Here is a 25188-nt window from a genome sequence, read left to right as displayed (position 1 = left end):
TAAAACGTATTATAATCTAATTAAACAAATACTTGATTTTTTGGAATCTGATTACGTTATCCAGAACACATGTAATCAGTTACTATGTACAGTATCTATTTTAAAAGGGAGATAATAGATAAAGTGTGTGATTATTACACACCCAAGATGGCCGCCTTTGGCGTCCGTCAGTGTGTAGGAATGTGGTGGGCGGGGCTTTTGGCGCTGGTGGCAAAGTTTGGGAATGATAGAAAGGCTATTGAAGATAATCGCGGAGAAGAGCTGGAATGCTACTGCTTTGCGAATTACAGTAACATTTAAACGTTGTTTTCTGTAAGCACCCAACACTAGTGCTTGGATTCATCAGGATCTAAATAAAGGTACGCAATCCTGAGACATGTCGGAGGACCTGAGCTCCCAACCCTGGTCCATCAACAAGGATGACTATGAGCTGCAGGAGGTGATCGGTGAGTGTGTACCTTATATGATAGCCGGTGAATACATGACCTTGTGTGCTAGAAATAAGTTATTTAGCTACAAACGTTGCGTGGAAGTGAGTTGTGCGTGTTGTTGTTCAGTGTACAGTAGGTTGGCGGTTTTGTAAATATGGAGCTTAAAATTATGTATTAGAACCAGGGTTTGGGTTTTTAAACTAATTAGCTCTTGTTAGGAGCACATGCCATTGAATTTCAACTCTCAAAAAGTCTTAACTTGAGTTAAAAGCTATTAAGTTAATTTAGGTGTCTGCAAAAGACTCATAACCTCCACTTCAGTTGTCAAGCCTGTCACGTATGCCAAGTTCAACCTCTCTCTCTCTCTCTCTCCCTCTCTCCCTCCCTCTCTCTCTCTCTTGGAGCATTTTTAACCATTCACCACCTTACTGAAATGCAAACAGTGTAGATGATGAAGTTTAATGGCACTCATGTGAATAGCCCATTGACAAAGTTTGCATGGTAGTATTTTGAAGACGTGTGCCAAACAGCTAAAGTATTCTGCACGCGACAACGCCTCATTCTGCTGATAAGCCCGAACACGTGCACTAACGCTCCTTCAGTAATGGCACCCTTTCCATGGCCTTTTCCCCTTTTCTAATAATATTCAATATTTTGTAGTATACCTATTGGTTGACAGCATTGTGCAATCTATTATGAAGGTACCGCCCACTTTTACGTTTGGATAAAAACTGTTTACTGACAACGTTTGTTTACAGATGACTGTTGAAACATTTCTAAGAGTTAACATAGTCTGCTTAATTTAGAACCGAGTCATATGTCAGACCGGTGAGAACCGTCTTTTCATTGTAGGTCTCAAACCCACAGAGAAGATCCAGCACATGCTGTCATATCATAGTGCGCGCGCAGAGCCTATACGAACCTTATTCATGGGTCATCGCTCCACATTTACATCAGTGACAGTAATAAATAAATCTCTTGTGCTATATATTTATAGACTAGATAGCGTTTTGGTGACCTTTTTATTCAGTTAGTGAACAAATAATTCCGTGTATCCTGGTGGTTTGGTCTGGGGACTGCATTGAACAAGATGTTTAACAGTAGGTTTCTCTGGAGGGTCTTGTTCTGTAATAAGTGCACCATATGTGGCTTAACCGTTTCCATCACCCCCTTGTCGTGTGGCCATAAAGACACTGTCATAAGCTGCAATTCTTTTTGATGATCCATGACTCTGGCCAGCGAGCGAGTTTTACAGCCTGTCAGTATATCTGCACTCCAAATCTGCTTTCTAGGCATGATCTTCCTCCATGTGTATTATGCTCTTCATTATGCTCTTCATTTTATGAGCATTTTTATTGTCTGTATTGTTTTGGTTACTGGTTGATTTAATCTTGTTACATCGCAGGGTTTTAGCTTGAGATTAGCTCTTTGCACAGTCACACGAGTGCTGGAAGAGTCATCTGATACCTGATATACTTCTTTCCAGGGCTTTAGACCCCAAAGGGATTTTTTTTTTTTTTTTGCATGTTCCTTGTTTTGAAAAGGTTTTACTAGCTTTCAAAGCTGTAAAGCTCTTGCTAATAATGCAGTTCAAACTTGTAACACTTTTTTTAGTATTAAATTGCTGTCATGCTCTAAAACAGTTTCATGTTTTAAAAATACAAAAACAGATTATAATATGCGCAACTAATTGCATCACAGCAAATGAGTAAAATATTGATCTATATTGATTTTTGCATTTGCTTGCCCTTTTCTGGAAACCGATGTTTTGATATTTTGTCTTGTTATTCTTCTTTTTTTTTTTTTAAACATTAATTTAGTTCACAGTGTGTAAGATTTTTGGATTAAAATATCCAAAAACCACTAGAACAATGTTATATATTTTGTTGACTTGTGTACTTACTTACATTATCCCAAATGTTTCCAGGAATGTTTAAATCCAGAGAAATAAGCAATTGTAACCAGGACACGGGTCAGTGCGTCGCCTATCAATGACATCATAACCGCGTTACCCTCGATTTCCGGTTTTATTTTTGTAGAAACCAAGGAAACGCCAAAGACGATTTAATATATTATGTGTTTAATTAGACAGGTGAGCAACTGTTTGGATACATTCATGGGCAGAAAACGAATCACTGTTATATAGCTCAACACAGTTAGTCGTATTGTTTAAATTCTCTTTTTTGATTAACCGCGAGCACCATGTTTTTACCATGCCTAATAATGTTCTGTGAACGCACAAACTAGCATTATAACAACTTTCAACACACAAATGTATCTAATTTGATAAAACAGAGTTACGTTACCCCACATACTCATGACTGGAAGAAGGGGAAGTGGTTGTCTGTGGCATGATAAAAGCTCCATTGCTCAAGTCGAGCCATGTGTTGCGCTCGTCTCTCATTAGCAATTGCTCCAGCGGCCTCGTTCCGCTCCAACGGCTTTTAGCCACACACTGCTTCATACTTCAGTAATATTATTAAATATATAATACATTAGCTCATCCATGAATATGATTTTCCACTGGCTGTAGACTTGATTCCAAGAAATCAAGGCGTCATCAAGCTATGCCTTTGTTTTGAATAAGCGACCTGACTTCTAGTGGGAAAAAAAATTACATATTGTGCCTTAAATAATGAATATTAAAAGAAAAAAAACAATGTTTTTGAATTTTTTTTAATTTATTTTTTCACTTTGATTGAAGGTGACTGTGAACATTAGGTGGTATAATATGATATACTTGATAATGACCCAAATGTACAACAATTTGAAGAGTTTTTCCTTTTTCCTTTTACTGCGCATTTGGGCCTGTGACTAGTCTCTTAACAGTGTGTGTGAGAGACAGTGAAAGACTGGTCAAACCTGTCTTTACTGTTGGCTTTTTTTCTACTGTGCCTCCTCTTTTGACTCATCAGCACTTAAAGTACCCCACACCTTGAACATTTCAACTTGTGGAGGAGAAATATATCATCTTTCATGCTTTGCATGGTTGAATACACAAAAAATACTTTGATATCTCAGCTTCAGTTAAACGTATCCTTAGTCTGGACTTGTCTTTTAATAAGTCCTCTGTCTTTTTAAAGCTTTTTTTTTTTTTTTTTTCGAAGTGCACCGATATAGACTTCAAAGCTTCGGGTTTGTTTCTGTAAGCTGCAGTTTTCCCAAAAGATTTAGTTATCCTCGAATTCCTGGAAACACTCTCTGTATGTCTCCCTGTGAGGATATGTTGTGCCCTCTAGCATGCACCTTCAGAATTGCTTCTTTGTTGTAACCAGGCATGTGACGTGACATGCTAAAACAGGAGTTCATGCTAGAGGTGAGTTTGATTTGTAGTCCTTCTGTCCTTCAAGTTTAAGCTTGGACTTCTCAAGCTTCAGTGTCTTGTTGTAATCATACTGTCTCTGTTACTATTCTGTCTTTAAACTCAATCCCAGGTGTCCCAGCACCGAAATAATCGAAACAGTGATGTTTTAATAAGCGACAAAGTCCTGTTAAGGCAAGTCTGCAGTCTGCAAAAAACTGCATTTTTCAGGCTGGACCAGCCAATGTGCATGTGCAGTCATAAGCGTGCGTCTCAGAACATTGACTGTTTCTATAGCAACCGGAGCTCTTAAAGGCAGCTAGAGTGATGCAATGACTTTACTAAATTGATTGGCTCTTTTACTTAGAAAGCGGGACTTATTCTGCTATTGCGCTTTGCACTTTCTCCCCTAATATGAGAGCACCGTCTATGGATATCTAAAGTCTTTGTTAGCGCTTCTCAAATGGCCATTTTGACTGTGTCAGTAACTATTTTGTGCCAACAGCACGGTTAAGCTACAATAGGTAAACATCAGCTGTGTCTAGGGCTGGGTTGACAATATCGATTTCTCGATTTTATTTTTTATCTTCATTTTGATGAATTGATTCTTAAATCCCAAAATCAAAGTATTTTAGTCCATGCTGTTTTCAGCTGATGCATGAACAAAACTTCACTAAGCATTATTTCTGATATATAAAGCATAGATGCAAACTCCTCACCTTTCAGTGACAAATCACCTTTTTGAGATCAAAATAGATCACCTATGGGATTTGCATAGATCCAATGAGAAAGTGTTTTTAGAACTGGTTGTTTCAGAAAGTACTGTACAGTGCTTCCTTTACTCTTTTAAAACTATGTCTGTAAAGGGTAATATTTTATGTATGTGAGGTATGAGGTGTGGGAATGGTAAAGAGACAGAGGGCAAACAGTTTGCAGTTCAGCTCAGTATTGCTGTCCAATCAGCCAATATTGTCATAAATAGCCTGCATAGCACTTTATCTTTTATAACATGAGATTTTGACCAAAAGTATTAAATTTTGATTTTGGTAAAATGTTAAAATTACAGTTTTGGACATAATAGGTAATAAAAAGTAATTTAAAAAAAACCTTAAAGTAACTACAAATGAAGCATGTAAAGTGAATATCTTTAAAAAAAAATAAAAAAAATAATGTGGAGCTGCCCCCACCACATGCAATGTTCTCACCTTTTTCCCTTTTACTTGTTTGCATCCTTGATAGAGGGTATGCACCATGCACATGACATCACAGTAGGCGCGAGTCACTGCATTTACACCCACTGGGAGGCAAGATTGAGTGGCAGCATTAGTGTTCAGCTTGAATGCTGCGAAAATGCACAAAAAGCATATCTAAAATGAGAAAGAGCTGTGCAATGACTGTACAAATAGATGCAACAGGAAACTGAAGCTATCTTTTTACAGACTTTTGAAAGCTACAGAAAAGAGAAGCAAATGGATTCACAGAAACAACTGGAATCTAGGCATCGACCTGAATTTTCAGTTACGGTTGTGTAAGATATGTTAAGTTTTGGGGTAAAATCATACGATGGATGGATAGATAGAAATTGCTGTTTTTATATGAGTGTTGATTATTAAATAGGTTACATTTGAATTTCAGTTTTCGGCTAAATGAAAAGTTTCTGTCTTTCATTAAAAAATTATTTGCAGTTATCTAATCTTTGATCTTAAATCTCTTAAATCATGAAAGTCTTGCTTTGTAGGCTTGGTAAACATAGACTAATAAAGGAGCTGGTTCATCTTCTGTCACTTCATTAGGCTCATTTTATGGTGCTAAGCATTTCTGTGTATCTGAATCCTTGTGTAAACTGGTCAGTGGTGTTGAGCCCAGCTGGAAGCTGTAGTTGCTGACCCGAGCAGCTTTTATGAAGGCCCTGTATTCTTGTATTCTAAGTATTGCTCCAGTTGGTTTAGACTTAGAGAAATGCTCTAAAAAAATAAATGACTATATTTGAAATAAAATAAGCACTTTGTTTTTATCAGCCATTATTAATGGTGCTTGCTAAGCAAAGCATCTCTATTTCTATTGCTCATACTCGAGGTTAGAGATCTGAACACACCCATAACCGTAAGTGTTAATGTTCAGTGCATAAATCATCCTCCACCATTGTTCTGTGGACATGAATGAAACCTCAAATAGTTTGTAAGCCATCAGATCTTTTTCTTGGCAGATGATAAAATGGGAGAAAAAAACACATACATTAAAGAGATAGTTCACCCAAAAATGAGAATTGTTTAATTAATTACTCACCCTCATGTTGCTCTAAACCCATAAGATCTTCGTTCATCTTCAAAACACAAATTAAAGGTGCCATCGAATTGAAAATTGAATTTACCTCGGCATGGTTGAATAACAAGAGTTCAGTACATGGAAATGACATACAATGAGTCTCAAACTCCATTGTTTCCTCCTCCTTATATAAATCTCATTTGTTTAAAAGACCTCTGAAGAACAGGCGAATCTCAACATAACACAGACTGTTACGTAACAGTCGGGGTCATTAATATGTACGCCCCCAATATTTGCATATGCCAGCCATTCAAGGCATTACACAAGTTCACATTACTAAATGTTTCGTTAGCATGTTGCTAATGTACTGTTAAATGTGGTTAAAGTTACCATCGTTTATTACTGTATTCACGGAGACAAGAGCCGTCGCTATTTTCATTATTAAACACTTGCAGTCTGTATAATTCATAAACACAACTTCATTCTTTATAAATCTCTCCAACAGCGTGTAATGTTAGCTTTAGCTACGGAGCACCATCAAACTCATTCAGAATCAAATGTAAACATCCAAATAAATACCATACTTATGCGATTAGACATGTTGCATGACGAACACTTTGTAAAGATCCATTTTGAGGTTTATATTAGCTGTTTGAACTTTGTTTATGCAATGATAGAGTTGATTAGCCTGACTACGTCAGACTTCCTACTTCCGCTCAGTTTCATTTCGCTTCTGTACTAATACAGCGTCAGAGCTTTCTGTTTGCCACCGGTCTGGAAACAGCCGGGCCAATCAACGAACAGAGGGCGGGCTGAGAGCCGTGACGTAGATGCTAAGCGCCGAGTTTTACATTGTAGGTTAGAGAAATCGAAAACCGAAACGACCGCGGAAATGGGAAACGAGACACGGGATGCAATTCACTCTGTTATGGAGAACATTCAACTCTTTTTCAAACTGTAGCCAGAACAGTTTGATAAACATTTGTTTTATCATGTGTTTACAACAGGTTTACAGTGGAAGTTCAATCATAGATTTGAGTTCGATGCATGATGTCTGTGCTTCGATGCGGCTGTACAGGCGCATAACATACGTCATAACTAAACGTATCTGATTGGCTTACGGGTAACCAATGATTTTAAACTTCAGACAAGTGCCCCCTAGCGAGAGAGAAAACACTTCTCTATTGTGCCATTCCAGACTCTGTCTACGAAGCAAAGTGAAGTAGCAGAGTCTGGTATTACCAGGCTAAGAGTTGATAGCTCGGGAGGGGGCGGAGAGCGCGGGCAATTAAAGGGGCCGCAGCCTGAATCGGCGCATTTTTAATTATGCCTCAAAATAGGCAGTTAAAAAAATGAATAAAAAAAAATCTATGGGGTATTTTGAGCTGCAACTTCACAGACACATTCAGGGGACACATTAGACTTATATTACATCTTGTAAAAAAACATTTGATGGCACCTTTAAGTTATTTTTGATGAAGTCCTAGAGCTCTCTGTCCCTCCATAGACAGCAATGCAACTACCACGTTCAAGGCCCAGAAAGGTAGTTAAGACGTTGTTAAAATAGTTAATGTGACTACTATGTTATGAAGTGACGAGAATATTTTTTTGCGGAAGGAAAAAAAACGACTTCAGCAATTTCTACTCTTCCGTTTCAGTCTCCGACGCTGTTCACATGAGCACCACGATGCGTGTGATGCTGACACAGGAGCCGGCTAATACTGAGCCGCCATTCTGACATAGAACTTGGAAGCGCAATGAAACAAGTGAAGTATTTATGAGTGTCATTGAATCATTCATTCAAACCAAATTTTTTAAATTCCTTCATGTTAATGAAACTTTTTAAAATAGACTGCAGCGTTTAACATTTTGTCAGAACCTCTAGTAAATTACATGTTATTACATTACATTTTCTATTTGAAACAAAAAAAATCATGACTGTCAATTTATCCTGAATTATACAGCTCTATTCCTAATCTTTTATTAAAGTTACCATTGAAAATTACATGTTTGCCTTCATATTTTTCTAATAAATTAATTAAAAATATGTTGTCAAAGTCCAGCAATTACTGGGCATTCATCAGATTATGAGCAGAAAATGTTTAGCCAGATTCAGTTATATTGTATTTGTATTATTCCATTGCAATCCTGAGAACTTGTGAGCAGCTTTCATTTCATAGAATTGAAGCTGAAGGCACATGTTCTTTCCATTAAAAGCGTGACTTTTTGAATGAAGTTGATATTAGTCAACGTTTCCTTTTGTCTTCCAGCCAAGGATGGGTTTGTCTGATTTTCTTCAACCCTGTTACTATTGATCACAGACAAAGGGTTGTTTTAACTGGATCCAAATGTATTAAACCATATAGTCCAGGAGGATTTCTCGGGTACTTCTGTTATTCCACTCTCCATTGGAAAGTTCACAGTGTGTGAGTGTGAGTTTGGAGCACACTCAGCTGAACCATTGTGTTGGTATCTTCCCAGGGGAATTGGAGTCTTGTTATTTCACTGATCTTAGCTGTTTTTTCCACCTCAGAGAGCACAGAGTCTCCTCGGATGGAGTCAGACCCACGCTCTGTTCTTCTCAGGTTCCACAGTCCTTCACTGTTCTATACTGGAAATGTTTGATTGCTGCTGTTGGACAGTCTGAGACTGTAAGGCCCTGTTTACACCTCATATTAAGATCGGATCACAAGTGGACGAGAGAGATATGTAACCATCTACACCTGAAGTTTTAATCCTTCTCTTTTGTCCACTTTCGGCCACTTCTGTCCTGATTTCTTCAAGGGGAGGGCCTATGGGCAGGTAATTGTATGGGCTTTTTCAGAACTTTTAAAATAAGTGAAATAAGCTTGCGCAATTTTTATATAAATGCGACCGGAGACAACGGGAAAACATACAGAGAGCAGCAGCTTTCGTTTATGCTCTGACAGTCGCAAGACTGTACTGAACATGTTAATGTAATGGCATGTTAGAAAACAGAAATGTTTAGAGAACATTGTGCTTAGTACATTTTTTGCCTTTAAAGGGGACCAATAATGCCCATTTTACAAGATGTAATATAAGTCTCTGGTGTCCCCAGATTGTGTCTGTGAAGTTTCTGCTCAAAATACCCCACAGATCATTTATTATAGCTTGTCAAATTTGCCCCTATTTGGGTATGAGCAATTTGGCCTGCTTTCCAAAAGATGGTAGCGCTTTAACAGTTAGCGCTCTGCTTTGGTTGCTCAACAACAAAGCTGGAGAATCTCAAGCAGCCAAAATGGTGATTGTCAGTAACGGTGTTCAGCCTTACATTGTTCAAACCGGAGTCGACACTGATGGAGAGACTCAGGAAGAAGTTACAACTTTTATAATGCAACTGGACGTTTATGAATGGTTAGTGGATAAATTTATGTAGTTGCTGTGGAATTGATTCAACTCATCGACTCGCATGTGCCGTCATGTTAATCTTTTGTGCAAATCTAGCGATGAATTGACCCTCGTTTGTGAAGCAGTCTGGCGTAAAATGACAGCATGACAACAACACTCTTCTACAACAACTCTTACTCATCTCTAAAGCAGCCCACCATCACCCCCTTTTTTGCATGTTCTCGGGGGCGGGGTTTATGTTAATTTTAGGGTTAGTGATGTCACTAACCCAGGAAGATGCTCATTTTAGTTTCTACCAGCCATTTGTTGTAGTCCGTAAAGCAAGAATTAAAAGGAATTCTTCAGATGCTGTTTATGCTCTAACAGCAACATTACATACTAACTAAAGTTAAAAAAGTGAAATCATAATCAACCACCCCTTTAAACCTAACTTATGGCTTCAGCCGGCAAGTTTAAATCCCGTCTGACTAGCGCGCTACCCATAATGTTTATTGTGTCAGTAGGAGGAGAGAAGGCGGTCTTTAGCGGCTGTTTGAACACTTTCAACCACATGAGCGTTCACACTATGAATGCAATCCGGTCTAACGCATTTTTCGACTACCTCTAGAAGTGGTCGAAAGTGGACAAGCTGAAAACATTTTACACCCTGTTTACACCTGTATTTAGCTCGTCTACTTGTGATCCGATAGACCAAAACGTATGCAGTTGGACATTCTTTTTCTCTTGTCAGATCATGTGAGTCTTTAGGTGTGTTCAACTTGAAGTGGCGCTGCACAGACCAATCTGTGTATGACATCAAAGTACCTACCAGTGTCAGTTGCGTCGCTTTACATCCATTCATAAATCTTCTTCTGCAACCTCATGGGATAGTACAGTGTCCATCAAATGCGGACTTCAGAATCTCGCCGGAAGTAATAGGTCATTCAGGGACTTTTCGGCGTACTGTTTTCGCATACTACATAGAAAGGAAGTATTCGATTTCGGACACAGCGCCAGTCTGTATGACATAATTCGGGCTACACAGGTTGTGCTGTATGTTTTTGATTCACTAAAAAGAACCAGTTCATATGAGTCACTTTCTTTATCAATTAGACTACACTGCTTGCAGTGTATGTTTTTGGTTCACTTCATCTTCATCAAATGGATAGGGATGGGCGGATCGATCCTAAAGTATCGATACTTTCGATACTGGCGATGTATCAAAAAGATTGATTCTCAAATAGAAGTATCGATCCTATCTTTTTTTTTTTTGTGATTTTGGAATATTTTAATAATAGTAGTACGCCATATATTATTGCAATATTTACTTAATATGCCTACAGTGATATCTTTGTTAATTTAATTAATAATGTTCAGTATGTTTTAATAAATGTAAAAAAAAAAAAAAGAATCATGTCCATTGCAGTTTATTTAATATTAATAATGATGGCAAAAAATGATATAAAATCACTCACATAAAAATATATTTCATTGGAGTATCGGTATTGGTATTGGTATTGGTATTGGTATCGATATCGACAATACATGTCATGAAAGTACTTGGTATCGGATCGGAAAGAAAATAATTGGTATCGCCCATCCCTACAACTGGACTGCACAGGTTATGTTGTAAGCTTTGAATTCAGTTCATATGAGTCATTTATTTCTGAATCAGTTTACACCAGTTGTGTTGTATGTTTTTGATTCATTAAATAGAACCGGTTCATGTGAGTTATTTGTTCAGGAATCGGACTACACCGATCATGCTTTAAGACATGTTTTGCTATCATTGCTGTTATTTTGAAATTGCAAGGTTTTGCAAAAATCATGTTCATGGTCTTTTTCTGCTACGCACTCCACCAATTGTCCAGTTGTACTTTCTGAAATCCAATTCGCCCTCAAAGTGAATCGTACGCATTCCTGTGCATCAAGTGCTCCGTCAGAGCTTTTCTCTAGTATGAAGCTCCCTAAGTGTGACATGTCTCAGTTTGGCCCAGAATAGTGTGAGGAATGCAAGCCCAGGAAATGTAATAAAGGGCTCCTGATGTGAGAGAACAGGCTGGCTCAAGGTAGCACAAACAGAGAACTATGCATGAAGGAACACATTCACACTGCTCAAGGGAACCTCAGCCTTTTTCAGATGCTGGTCTTTTGGGCTATACACCACAAAGAAGTCAAATTCCACACTTTGTCCTTTTATTAACGATTGATTTTGACACATATAAAGGTTCAATACTTGTTTCTTCCAAAATTTACCTTCTTAAATCAAGTGTCGTACTCCTCTTTAGACCATTTAATTGTTCTGAATAAAATAATTCCCTCTTCGCTTGTAACACTTGGTGTGTCAAAATGAACCTGTTTCTTGACAAGTGGCTTTGAATTCAAAGTAGCTTGTTAATTCATGATACTGGAAAGTAATTGAAGGCTGTTAACCTTTATCTCCTCATAAACTCTCTCATGAAGTTAACATCCTCTCTAATGAGGGACATCGAGTAGGGAGGCGGAAGAAATGAATCGTTATCCAGATTTGAATAAACCTCGGATTAGATACATTAAGTATTTTTCAGTCTCCAGGCATGTGTGGTCAGATCATGGTCTGCTCATTTAAACATTTGGCTAACGGAATGAATCAAAATCCTTGATTAAAACCAGACATATATCCTTTTTTCTGAGGATAATTAGGGAAGCAACCACACAACATCAGCTGGTGATTTTTCATTTAATTTTTGCAAGGCTGTAACCTGGTAACGTAATATTGAATCATTTGATTCAGAAAGCAGCAACAGGCCTCCATAAAATCCTGTTGCTGTGGTGCAGATGTACACAGAAACTCTTCTTCTGCAGTATTTTCAATTCAATCAATAGACGAGTGTGATCCTCGACTAGGGCGAGAACTTTAGAACACTAACATAACACCGCTTTATTGCACCCAACACACCTGCATTATTAACGTCTAATAACTGACCATATAAAAGTATGTCTTTGATATTCACAGGTTGTTTTCAATTCTTTATTATGTTTATATAATGAAGTATCATGACTTTATTATATTTGTTATTGGGTTGCTAGGCTGCTTTTGGAGTTTTATTACTTCCTTCTGTGTAAGATATTTGACGCGTTTATTGGAGAAAGAAGGAAGTTAAGAAGCATCAACGGTTAGAGAGCGGTAAAACAAGAGTATATCAAATGTTTAATATACACTAGCCGTTAAAAAATTTGGGGCTAGTATGATTTTTTTTAATGTCTTTGAAAGAAATCTCTTATGCTCACCAAGGCTGCATATATTTGATCAAAATACAGTAAGAACTGCAATATTACTGTTTAAAATACGTGTTTTCTCTTTTCTATGAGTTCAAAAGGACAGCATTTGTTTGAAATATAAAACTTTTATAACATTATAAATGTCTTTACTGTTCATTTTGATAAAAGCATTTCTTATTTAAACAAAGAAAAACCTTTAGAAAACTTTTATTTTAAACGGTAGGATACTCCAGTGAGTCAAAACATTATGACCACCTGCCTAATGCCGCGTTTCCACCGTAATTACCCAGAACAATTGTACCAGGAACTTTTCTCCCAGGAACTTTTTGTCCCCCCCAGACCTGTTGCCTTCTGCGTTTCCACGCGGTCTAAAGTACCGTGAAGATTAGGCTAATTTGTCCGGTGACATAGTACTGCGCGCGACTGTTTCTTCCTGTCAATGACTGAATATACTGCTGCGTGGAGTCGACCAATCAAATGCGGCGTGAATCCGACCAATCAGCATGTTCGGCGCCTAGTCCCACCCCCGAAAGTTCCTGAACTTTGAAAAAGTACCACCTCGCCATCAGGGACTTTTATGAGGGGGAAATTTTACCCGGAACTTTATTTAGTTCCTGGTTCCTGCAGTGGAAACACACCGAGTACCAGCCCAAAGTCCCTAGTTCCTGGGTAAAGTTCCTGCGTTGGAAACGGGGCTTAATATGCTGTTGATCCTCCACGTGCTGCCAAAACAGCGCTGATCCACTGTGGCATGGACTCTACAAGACCCCTGAAGGTGTGATGTGGTATCTGCCACCAAGACGTTAGCAGCAGATCCTTCAAGTCCTGTAGGTTGCGAGGTGGAGCTGCCATGGATCGAACTTGTTTGTTGGTCCAGCACATCCCACAGATGCTCAATTAGATTGAGATCTGGGGAATATGGAGGCCAGGGCAACACCTTGAACTCTTCATCATGTTTCTCAAACTATTCCTGAACAATATCTGCAGAGTGTCAGGAGACATTATCTCGTGAAGGAGGCCACTTCCACCAGGAAACACCATTGTCATGAAGAGGTGGCAGCAATGTCTAGGTGGGTGGGTGGCACATGTCAAATTTTCGTCCAGGGTTTCCCAGCAGAACATTGCCTAGAGCATCACACTCCCTCCACCGGGTTGTCGTCATCCCACAGTGGGACATCCTGGTACCATCACTTCCCAACATGACCATCCACATGATGTAAAAGAAAACGGGACTCATCGAAACAGGCAACCTTTTTCCACTGCTCCAAAGTCCAGTTCCCACACTCGAAGGTGGGAACGCACCCCCATTTGTAGCAAAGTGCGATGCACTGTCTGTTGTGACACATTCCTCCCATAACCATCATAAAAATTTTGTGATTTGTGCAGTGCCACAATAGACCTTTCTGTTGGCTTGGACCAAACAGGATAGCCTTCATTACCTGACCGGGAGCAACCCACAAGCCTTGATCAGAGATACTGTGACCCAGTCACCTTGCCATAACAGTTTGGCCCTTGTCAAAGTAACTCCTGCCCATTTCTACTACATCTAACACATTGATTATGAGAACTGATTGTTTGCTTACCATCTAATTTACCCAGACCTTAGGGTACATTTACACAACAACAATGTTTTTTCTTTGTATAGATGACAACACTGTCAAAAAAGATCCCTGTTCACACAGATCCTTGAAAACATTGTATTATGCATACCAGATCAGTAGTTGCCTAGGCTATATATTGCAAAATAAAATGAACTGGAAACACAACCATGCCTTAAAATGTATTTTTTTGTAAGGATAAGGATTGTTGCAACATACTGTGTTCTGTAAAAGTAATTAAATATTAATTTTACACAATAATAGCAATGTGGTATAGTATATAATACTATTATAAATTTTTAATTATTTGTCATGCAAAGTACACACAAACATCATTAATTTGAAATGTAATTAGGAACTATATTGCAAGCAAAAAACATGCCTAATATAATATAAGCTAAGCTAGCAGGCTAATTGGATAGATGTATGTTATGCTAGTACATAAGCTAACTAAAAAACAGAAAGAACAAGAAATGCTTGATTTCACAACCTATAGCTTTAGTTATATACAGTAGTAGTATATAAAGACATTAATGGTCATTATAACGCATTTTAAAATATATAAATCAATGTGATTTTGCAGGAATTATAATCAGGTGCTAAAAATACTACCCATTAAAAGTCTTTTGAACCAATGGGGTCACTCAGGGTCCTAAAGGAGACCCGATTCCTGGGGGGACTCGATTTCTCACTAAAGTGTCACCGTTTTCACAGATCCTCGTTTTTGTTGTTTACTTGGAAATGAAAACCGTATTGTTTTCAAAAACTTGCACTTTGCAACCCTTTTTTTTAAAAGTTAGTATTTTCAGGCCACCAAAATGTTGTTGTCATGTAAATGAACAGCCAAAACCCATAAGAAGTTGTCTGCTTTTAGTTGAAAACTGTCGTGTAAACAGCCCCTTAATATGTGGCCTTGTTAGGAAATGATTAACTGGTCATAATGTTTTGGCTCATCAGTGTGCATGATACCATAGTAAGTGTAGTTTTATTTTTTTCTGAAGAAAAAATTACCATGTAATGCAATTTATTATTTATATTTAGATTCACAGACTTTATAGTTTGATTTGACTTTATTTTATATTGTTTTACTAAATTAATTAAATACTGTTTGTATTCTTTTATCTTTATGCAAAGTTAGTTGGTGATTTTGTGAATTTCTATCTTGTTTTGGCCTATACTACATTTCTATATTATTTATCTATTTATAAATTAATGTAAAAATAGAGAAGATGAGTGTTCACAATTAAATGTCGACCAATGCTGATAATTATTGCCATGAAATCAATGATTTATCATTTATTTGCCATGAATAAATGATTTATCCTTGCACATCTTTTTTTTTTTTATTCACTCTTCTCTAATGACATGTTTACTGACTCATAAGATCACAGCAAAAGCATACCATAACCATCCAATCAATTCCCAATGGACAAAATCAAGTCCCGACCTACATTTTTTTTCTTGTTCGAGAAGCTGTTTTACATACATCACAATAGGAAAGAACAGACTAATGCAACTTCTGTTTCATGCCGACTTAAAAAAAAAAAGCTCAACTTTAGTGCAGTCATTCTTGAATCATCCCTAACAACCAATTGTTTGTTTGTTTGTTTGTCTGTAGGAACTCATGCTGTTGGCAAAGGCAACTTAATCTTCTTTCCATCTGGTGCCCTGTGCTCCTTTTAATGTATAGCGAAAATATAGCTCTAGACTCTGATTGATGAACTTTGATCTGTAGTATTCACAGCTGGCACTGTTAGGGCTGTGCTGGGGACCAACATCCGTCTGGAGGCCATGATAAGGCCAGGATGTGATTAATGGGATTGCTGTCAGCACATTTTGGTAACAATTTAGCTATACTACTTCAGTTGAGTCACATCATTGTAGTTTAAATTCTCCAATGAATGTGTTTGGCTGTACACAAACTAGTCAAACCATTTCAGCACTGTAGTTTTTAATTGAAAATGAGTATTGTCAGATTTGTTCCCTTTTTCCCCCCTAATCCACGGTGCCCTGCTGGTGTAATCAAAATGCTAAACAATGAGGACTTTGTTATTATTAGGGCCATATGGAGTTCGAGTAGTTGATTGAAGATGATTAAAAAATTCCCTCTGCCTCATACCAGCACAGTAATATGTCATTTATATTCAGCTCACAGTGGAAACATAGGTGCTTGCTGATTTATGTGGGTCTCAACCCCCGTAGAGTCTTGTCTTCTAGTATTCAGGAGGATGTGTGGACCAGGACGACCTTGCGCTCTCAAGGATAACCGTCTCCAGAAGTGTCTTGTCTGCTTTCTCTCTTGTGCCAGTCTGTGTTGCCATGAGCAGAACCTCATTAAAGCACTCTGGAGATTAACCTCAGCAGTAAAGTTGAAAGCCAAGTATAGCGCTCAAATCCTTTGACTTATAGTCTGTTAGGATTTAATAGTCTTCTCGAATAAATGTCCAATGCTGCAGTGACAGAGGAATGTTTTGATTTAGCATTTAGCTGTCAGCTCTTCTCCAACACTTTCCCAGGGAGTATGTGGAATTGCTAGAAATAGATGTTTTTAATGAGCCATTAAAGTTTATAACCAATATGCATTATTGTATTTCTGCTTTTTGAGTCCGTAACAATCATTTGTCATTCATACATCAATAAAATATAAAATTTTTAATATAACAGCATTTTTAATATAACAATTTTTATTTTTATTAATATAATTATGTTAGTTTTAAATTAATTTTATTGTTTTGAATTGTTTTGTATTTAATATTTTAATATATATATATATATTTTAGTGCTGTCAGTCGATTAAAAAAAATGAACTAATCAATTGCACATTTTTCTTTAATCAAGATTAATCACACCTAACATTCAAATTTGTAATACATTTTTATATTTTAATAAATATTTTCAAATTGAATCTCCAGTTATTTTAACGTTTAATATATGGCTTAAAAATATAACAACTTTTAATTTAAGTGAACTTAAACCTTACATAAACCCATTATAATAAAATTCACATTTAGCTGTGCCTTTAATTTTGACCGCCCTAGTTATTTTATAATTTTGCTAAGTTCATCCACTTATTTTTATTATTTATTCCATTATATTGTTGGTTTGCAGGAATATTGTTAGGCAGTAAGATTTCTTATTTAATCCTCCTCTTGACATAGTAAATTGTTGTTCTAATTTCTTTGTCCTGTAAATGTAAGAGACTTTGTTATAATCCCATTAAAGTTGATATTTATATTTGTTTTAAGTGGACATTAGACAGAGTTCTGCCAGGAAAAAAAAAAAAAAAATAAATAAATAAATAAATAAATAAATATATATATATATATATATATAAATATAAATAATATTAATAATATTATATAATATATAAATATATATAATATATACAGCTATGGAAAAAATTAAGAGACCACTCCAAGTTCAGAAATCAATGTTAAGTGGTCTCTTAATTTTTTCCATATATATATATATAGTACTGTGCAAAAGACTTAGGCACATCAGTATTTTCACCCCCCCAAAAAGGTTATAAGCCAGTTATTTATATCTTTTGCTGTAGTGTGTCAATAGGAAATATCCGTTCATATATATATATATATATATATATATATATATATATATATATATATATATATATATATATATATATATATATATATATATATATATATATAATATATGAATATTTGTATTTGTGTACAATATTTTTTTTTCAGGATTATTTGATGAATAGAAAGTTCAAAAGAACAGTATTTATCTGAAATCTAATCTTTTGTAACATTATAAATGTCTTTACTGCCACTTTTGATTGATTTAATGCATCCTTGCTGGATAAAAGTATTAATTTATTTAATTTCTTTTCAAAAAAATAAAAATAAAAATTCTTACTGACCCCAAACCTTTGAACGGTAGTTTATAATGCTACAGAAGCTTTGTATTTCAGATAAATGCTGTTCTTTTGAACTTTCTATTCATCAAGGAATCCTGAAAAAAAAAAAAAAAGTACACAACTGTTTTCAACATTGAAAATAATCATAAATGTTTCTTGAGCAGCAAATCAGCATATTAGAATGATTTCTGAAGGATCATGTGACACTGAAGACAGGAGTAATAATGCTGAAAATGCAGCTTTGCATCACAGGAATAAATTACTTGGTCAAATATATTTAAATAGTACACAGTTATTTTAAATTGTAATAATATTTCACAATATTACTGTTTTTTACTGTATTTTTAATTAAATAAATGTAACCTTGGTGAGCAGATGAAACTTCTTTTAAAAACATTAAAAATCTTAGTGGTTCCAAACTTTTGGACTGTACTATATATATATATATATATATAAATTTCATGACTTTATGTCCCAGGCAGCTCCTGATGTACTGAGTTCTTATTCTTGTGTGTTTCAGGGAGTGGAGCTACGGCTGTGGTCCAGGCTGCCTACTGTGTGCCCAGGAAGGAGAAGGTCGCCATCAAACGCATCAATCTGGAAAAATGTCAGACAAGCATGGATGAGCTCCTGGTATTGAACTTGTTCCCACATAATTAAATGGCACTTGTTGTATGTTTCATTGTATTTGAAGATATTACCGCAAGAATGGAAGTAACCTGGTTGTGAATTCCATTTCATGTCGACTTAGGGTTTTCACATGTTCTGCTTAAATGTATGAAACCTGTTGGGCATGATCCCAGCTGTGCAACATTTAAAGGCTGCATATGAGAAATATCACTCAATAAGTCATGGCTCATAAATGTCAACACCTTTTATGAGCTGACAGTGAATAATGACCATACAGGACTGATTGTAATGCTTGGACACAACTTATCAACATTTGGTATGTGTCTTTGGATAGTAGGAACAGATTTTTCATATTGTCACTGTCGGGCAGAATCCTCCCATCAAACATTTGGACCGGACGTTTAATGACCATTGAAAAGACATCCCTCCGACACATCCCGTCATGGTTGAAAAATAGTTCCAAAATTAAAGTTATGAAACGTATCTGAGTGCATTTTTAGAAAATGTTATGTGTTACATATTTTTACCAATTTATGCCATCCTACCGCAACTATTTTTGGCCAGGGACGCAACATTTCCATTGAACCAATGTTTGGTAGGCTTATAGGTCCAATTTTCATAATTTTTTTTTTTTTTTTTCATTAATCATTACTATTGGGCACTCTTTATATCTGTCTGTGGCTTTTGCAATTGTCCAACCAATGAAAGTATTAAAAAGAGCTTGTCATTAAACCTTGTAACTCCATTGGATCCGGACAAAATGCATATGTAACTCCACTTGAGCTAAATTTTGTTAAAATGTTAATAATATAATGACACATGCAAGTGGCTGACCACATTTATTTGAAATAGAAATCTTTTGTAACAATGTAAAAGCCACTTTTGATAAATTTAAAGCATCCTTGCTGAATAAATGTTTATTTCTTTTTAATGTTAGTATAAATATGCACATTCGCACTGTCAGTAAATCAGAATCAGAACTGTTTCATGTGATAAAAAGAGCTAACACATGGATTCTACCATTTCCAGATTGCCTGGAAACCATTATTAACTGGACCAAAGGGAATCCCTGTGTTGTTTCCCAGTTTTATGCCAGAGTTTTTATTTCCTAGTTAGAATTTCCCCCTTGCACTTCTGTGTGAATCACAACATTGGCTAATACAAAACATCATCCTGGTCATTAAAGAACTTAAAAAACAAATTGCCTGTCTTCCAGTTCTAAGGGCGTTTTCGCACCTGGCTCATGGGGAGCGTTTGTTTTGAAACCTGGTGTGTTTTCTCTGCCTTAGTTCGGTTCGTTTAGGCATATATAAACAGTGCAGTCGGGCTTGGTTCAAGCAACGAAACATGCGGTATCATAATTCATAATGGAAAATGTGTTCCTCTTCATCTTAAAATGATGTGTAATTGATCTTCTCTGTGTTTTGCAAGATTGCTGTCCCGATGAAGCCCTGATTCCCACTCTGACTGCATTATAAATTATATATATGTTTTTAAATATATTTAAATATATGTTATACGGCAGCAACAGATAAAACCACAATAATCCCATGGAGCAAACTTGTCAATCCATCTTGATGGATCGTGCAGAGGAACATAAACAGGTGAACTCTAACCAATAAGAGGATAGTTTTACTTACATGTGACTTGCATAAACGTATTTTGGTATGCTTTGAAAAGTTGCCTTGTGAAAGCGAACCGATCAAAGAAGAAAATGCAACATTGTATCAAATGAAGTTCTTGTTTTGGAAAAGCAAACGATCTACAGGTCTGAAAATGCCCTAAAACACCAACTTCTGTTTGGTTTGAAAGCTTTCCCATTACTTTCTTGTCAAGTTACAGTTTCCATACATGAGTCCTCAAGTTTCTACACAAATCCTTTCCCCTTCCCATCTTATTAATTTCATCTGTCAACTCCTCAAGGAGCTCAAAAGGTCAAACATTTGTTCCTCGTGACCAGGCGGAGCCAATTTCGTCGTTCACTGGGAAAGCTCATATTCCTCTATTCATGTTTACAAGCTCTCTGCGGGAGGCTACCAGAAACTCAGTTTTTCCCATATCCAGGTGTCTTACAGAGGAGTTAGAAGTCGTTAGGGATATTATCCATAGTCCTGCCCTCTATGATTCAGAAAAGTCAGTAAATGGAGACTTTGTTCCAGCTGAACTGAAGTAAAACCTTGAAGTTAAAGGGAGATTCTTGTAGAGTTAGGGTCACATGGAAAATTTGCAGTTCAGGTTTCCTGTGATGCTTTCTTTGCCTTTATGACCTGCTGAGCGCTCTCTTAAACACAGAGGAGGCATTAAATTAAAGCCAGGTTGCTCCTGTAATGAGCGGGAGCAGCAGGCGGCTATTGCATGTAATCTGCATCAAGGACTGCTCTCGGAGGAAATTCCTTCGAGAGGTTTAGGTCAATTTCACTTATGATCAGCCCAATTTGCTGGAGTATAGCGTGCTTCAGTTCTTCCCAACATGCAGGAGCAGCCCAAACTGTTGTGAAAAAGAACAGGACAATCCAAACAAGTCATAACGCAGAAGCCTTGTGACTCTGTAGTGGTGGGAGGAACAATTTTCCTCTCTGACTGAGCTGAGATCCTGTCAGTGCCATTGACGTCAAGCTGAATCTATAGTAAACCCACTGTGTGCCACTGCAGCGTTTATTCTACGGGGACGTGAATAAGTCCTCCCCTCGACTTCTGAAATCACATGACTACAGTGTCTGCCAGTTGTCCGTCAGATGACGGTGTTTAAAGGTGCTGCATTTCTCCTAGATAGATTAGCTGCCTGGGAATGTGTCACTCATGTATACAATATATTCAAACTATCTTGCTTAATTGATGTTCACAGATAACAGCTTTTTGAATATGATGATTTGGGCTATACACCGTTAATCAAAATGAAGTCAAAATTGGGATATGGTCTCAAATATTATGGTTGAATAATGATTAATTATTAATATTATCACTATTCAGTATTATATGATTTTTATGTTACTACACTGAAAAAAAATAACTTGTAGGATTTGATAAAATCCTTGTAACAATTTGCACATTTTAATTAAATTTTACTGCTGCCTGATATAATCAAGTAAAATCTACTTACTATTGAACTTAACATTCATAAAGAAATTAAGTCAATATTACTTTTTTATATTTAATTTAATTAATTTAATTTCACATATAGAATTAAGTAAAATCTACTTAACTAAGTTAAGTAAATTTAACAAAAATAACTCTTTACTTAAATAATATAACATTGAATTAAACCATGCATCTAAAATGTGTGCTTTACTTAGAAACATGCAAGTACATAATACAATAGATATCGTGTAGACTTCATATCTACATAATAAGTAATGCAGCAATCACCCGAACACAGATACTTCAATACTTGGTACACAATACACAGTGACGGACAATAATATTCGAAAGATCGTTTTTGAGTATGATTGTGTCATTTTGAGTAGAAAATGAACTCCAGATTTCACAAAATTGCAAGTTAACAAATGTAACAACAAAAGCAATGATAAAACAACTGGTAAATACAGCTGGAAAACAGCAAAAAATTAAACCTTATTAATTATTCATGCCCTGGTGCACCAGTTAAGTAGGTTTTACTTAATTTTATATCGTATAAAGTTACATTAAGAAAATTAAGTTGAAGATTGAAATCGTGATATGATCAAATGTCTTAATTCAGTTTTCTGCATCTGGACCAAATATGAAATATTACTTTTGTGTAATAATTCTAATATTCAGGATTAATATTATTATTATTCAGTAACAGATCATTTTTATTTTACTTAAAGGGTTAGTTCACCCAAAAATGAAAATTCTGTCATTTATTACTTACCCTCATGCCGTTCTACACCTGTAAGATCTTCGTTCATCTTCGGAACACAAATTAAGATGTTTTTTTTATTAAATCCGATGGCTCAGTGAGGCCTCCATAGCCAGCAATGGTACTTCCTCTCTCAAGATCCATAAAGGTAACCTTAATATTATAAAGCGATGAGAATATTTTTTGTGTGCCAAAAAAAAAAAAAAAGACACTTTAACAATATCTAATGATGGCCTTGCTTCTTGAAGCTTCGGAGCTTTACGAATCAAATCAGTGGATCGGAGCGCCAAAGTCACATGATTTCATCAGTTTGGCGGTTTGATACGCGATCCGAATCACTGATTCGACTCAAAAGATTAATAATGCTCTGAAGCAGTGTTTTGAAATCGGCCATCACTAGATATTGTTAAAGTTTTTTTTTTTGTTTTGTTTTTTTTGGCGCACAAAAATATTCTCGTCACTTTATAATATTAATATTGAGCCACTGTACTCACATAAACTGATCTTGAGAGAGGAAGTAAAATTTGCTGTCTATGCAGGCCTCACTGAGCCATCGGATTTCAACTAAAATATCTTAATTTGTGTTCCAAAGATTAATGAAGGTCTTACGGGTGTGGAACGACATGAGGGTAAGTAATAAATGACAGAATTTTCATTTTTGGATGAACTAACCCTTTAAAGGCAGCTGCATGAGATTATAGATTAATTGTCAAAGTTCAAATGTAATTGTAATACTTATTATAATCAATTATTATTATTTATTTTTTTTACCAAAATGTATCCTTTTTTTTCATTAAGATATCAGAAGTTTACATTCTGAGATTGTGTTTCTGATGATGTTCAGCAGGAGAGCAATTTCCCTTTTACCGATCTCAAAGGAAATGTTCTGAAAGTGAATCAGCTGAATATACTGCTGATCTGTTTTAAACTGATTTTCAAGTCAATGAAGAAGGACTTGTTTCTCGTGGCATGTTGGGAGAGAGAGAGAGAGAGAGAGAGAGTGTGTGTGTGTGTATGTGTATATATATGTGTGTGTGTGTGTGTGTGTGTGTTTGGGTCATGAAGGGTGAGTGCAGTGTGAAAATATCGGTGGGTCAAAGTTTAGTGAATATTTTGTAGTAAAGCACATAGTTGTGTGGATAGTTTCAATGCATAATATTTTGACTGAATAACCAAATTGACCAATGTTAACCCCAGGCTTTAATGTAAATGTAATGCTATTTGAAATGCATACTGGAGAACATCATATATTGAGTGAGAAATTTGGCCTGAGGAAGAAGGAAAGTGTTTTTTTCCACTGAGCATAGTGGCAGAAAGGCAGTGACATAACCTCAGACAAAGAGTCTCAGTGCTTTTCTTTGCTCATCATGTCTCATTGTCCTCTGGACGTACACAAATTGGGTGGCAAACAGTCTCCCTGTCACCCTCCCTGCTCAGGCTATTGTGTTTGTCTCTCTCGGGTAGACATCGGCCAGCCACGCTGAGATGACCCTCGGCTTCTACTGTGAGAACGCAGATGGAGCCCTAGCCATTGAATGTCCAAAGACCTTCCTGTGCATTATTGTTTTCATACGCCCTCAACCTGGTGTCCATGGTGGAACTGGATGCAGCCTTTGTGGAGCCAGCCAAAGCTGACTAAATTGTTGAATTAAATCCAGCTTTGGGACAGAGGGGTGGGACATACCCTGTGGCCCACTGCTGGGGTGTCAGTAACCCTACAGTGTTGGCACGGGAAGAGCTTTGTGTTGACTGGCATACATGATTGCACTTGTAAATTTATTTTTTGGGTCAGTGGAAAACATGGCTCATGTTGACAGGGTCATTTGAGGACTCAACTTGGAAAGTTCAATTGCCATGAGTTGTTTTACGGGAACTTGAAATGGCCTTTTTTCTTATTCACTTTTTATTTACTATTGGAGGGGACTGCTACCTGTCCCTTAACTCTTTCCCCTCCAGCATTTTTTTTAATATATATATATATAAAAAAAAAACAGCGCATGTTTTTTCAATTTCACAAAAAAATCATGGCCCCCAGAATATTTTGTTGTATGAATATCTGAACATGTTATATATCAAAAGAAAGAACAGACTCTCTGCTTTTAAACAAACAAACAAAATACTTTATTCTATCTTCATGCATTCTTTTTTTTAATCAAGTTTCATCAAAAAAAGCAACATTTTGAGCAAAAAAACTAAGAAAATTGCGTTTTTGTCAAAGAGTTTGTCTGGATCGGATTCAGAATGATGATAAAAACACATGGAGTAGATCGAATCCATTGCACAGTCCTATAGCTCGTCCTTGGTCGACATTTAATTCAGTAACGTTAGGCAGTTTTGATTTATATATCCTGTTTAATGTTGTTGATCTCGTTATTTTACATATGCATATGATTACATATGCTATCGCTTGTTTCTGCATCTTCTTTTCATGTGTTTTGATCAGGAGATTCATTACTCTTTCAGAAGATGCGTAATAGCGCCCCCCTACCTTATAACAATGAAAACACACAGAGCCATAAAATCTCTTTTTTAGCAAGGAAGCGTTTCTCATAAAAGACAAGATAACTCATAAATGGCGGGGAAAAAGTTTACTTGAAGAAAATTGGTGCCCTTAATTACAACATGCCAAC

At 36.5% G+C, this 25188-nt stretch overlaps 1 protein-coding gene across 3 annotated transcripts in view; it reads left to right on the top strand.

Annotated features, from left to right (window-relative positions):
* Positions 1-217: 217 nt before the first annotated feature.
* The window catches only part of oxsr1b (oxidative stress responsive kinase 1b), a 59546-nt gene continuing 34575 nt past the window's right edge, over positions 218-25188 (top strand). Inside the window, exons 1-2 of one of the 3 annotated variants that reach the window (XM_067378253.1) lie at positions 218-446; positions 18611-18723. In XM_067378253.1, coding sequence (XP_067234354.1) covers positions 377-446; positions 18611-18723 — 183 coding nt within the window. In that variant the 5' untranslated portion in view covers positions 218-376. Of the gene's footprint in view, positions 447-8638; positions 8800-15987; positions 16044-18610; positions 18724-25188 lie in introns of those variants that run through there. The other 2 variants (XM_067378255.1, XM_067378254.1) reach the window with 2 other exon arrangements.

This window comes from Chanodichthys erythropterus, chromosome 23, assembly GCF_024489055.1.
Source record: "Chanodichthys erythropterus isolate Z2021 chromosome 23, ASM2448905v1, whole genome shotgun sequence".
NCBI lineage: Eukaryota > Metazoa > Chordata > Actinopteri > Cypriniformes > Xenocyprididae > Chanodichthys > Chanodichthys erythropterus.
The sequence above is the reverse complement of the archived record's forward strand: the minus strand, read 5'-3'. Positions and strand labels throughout refer to the sequence as shown.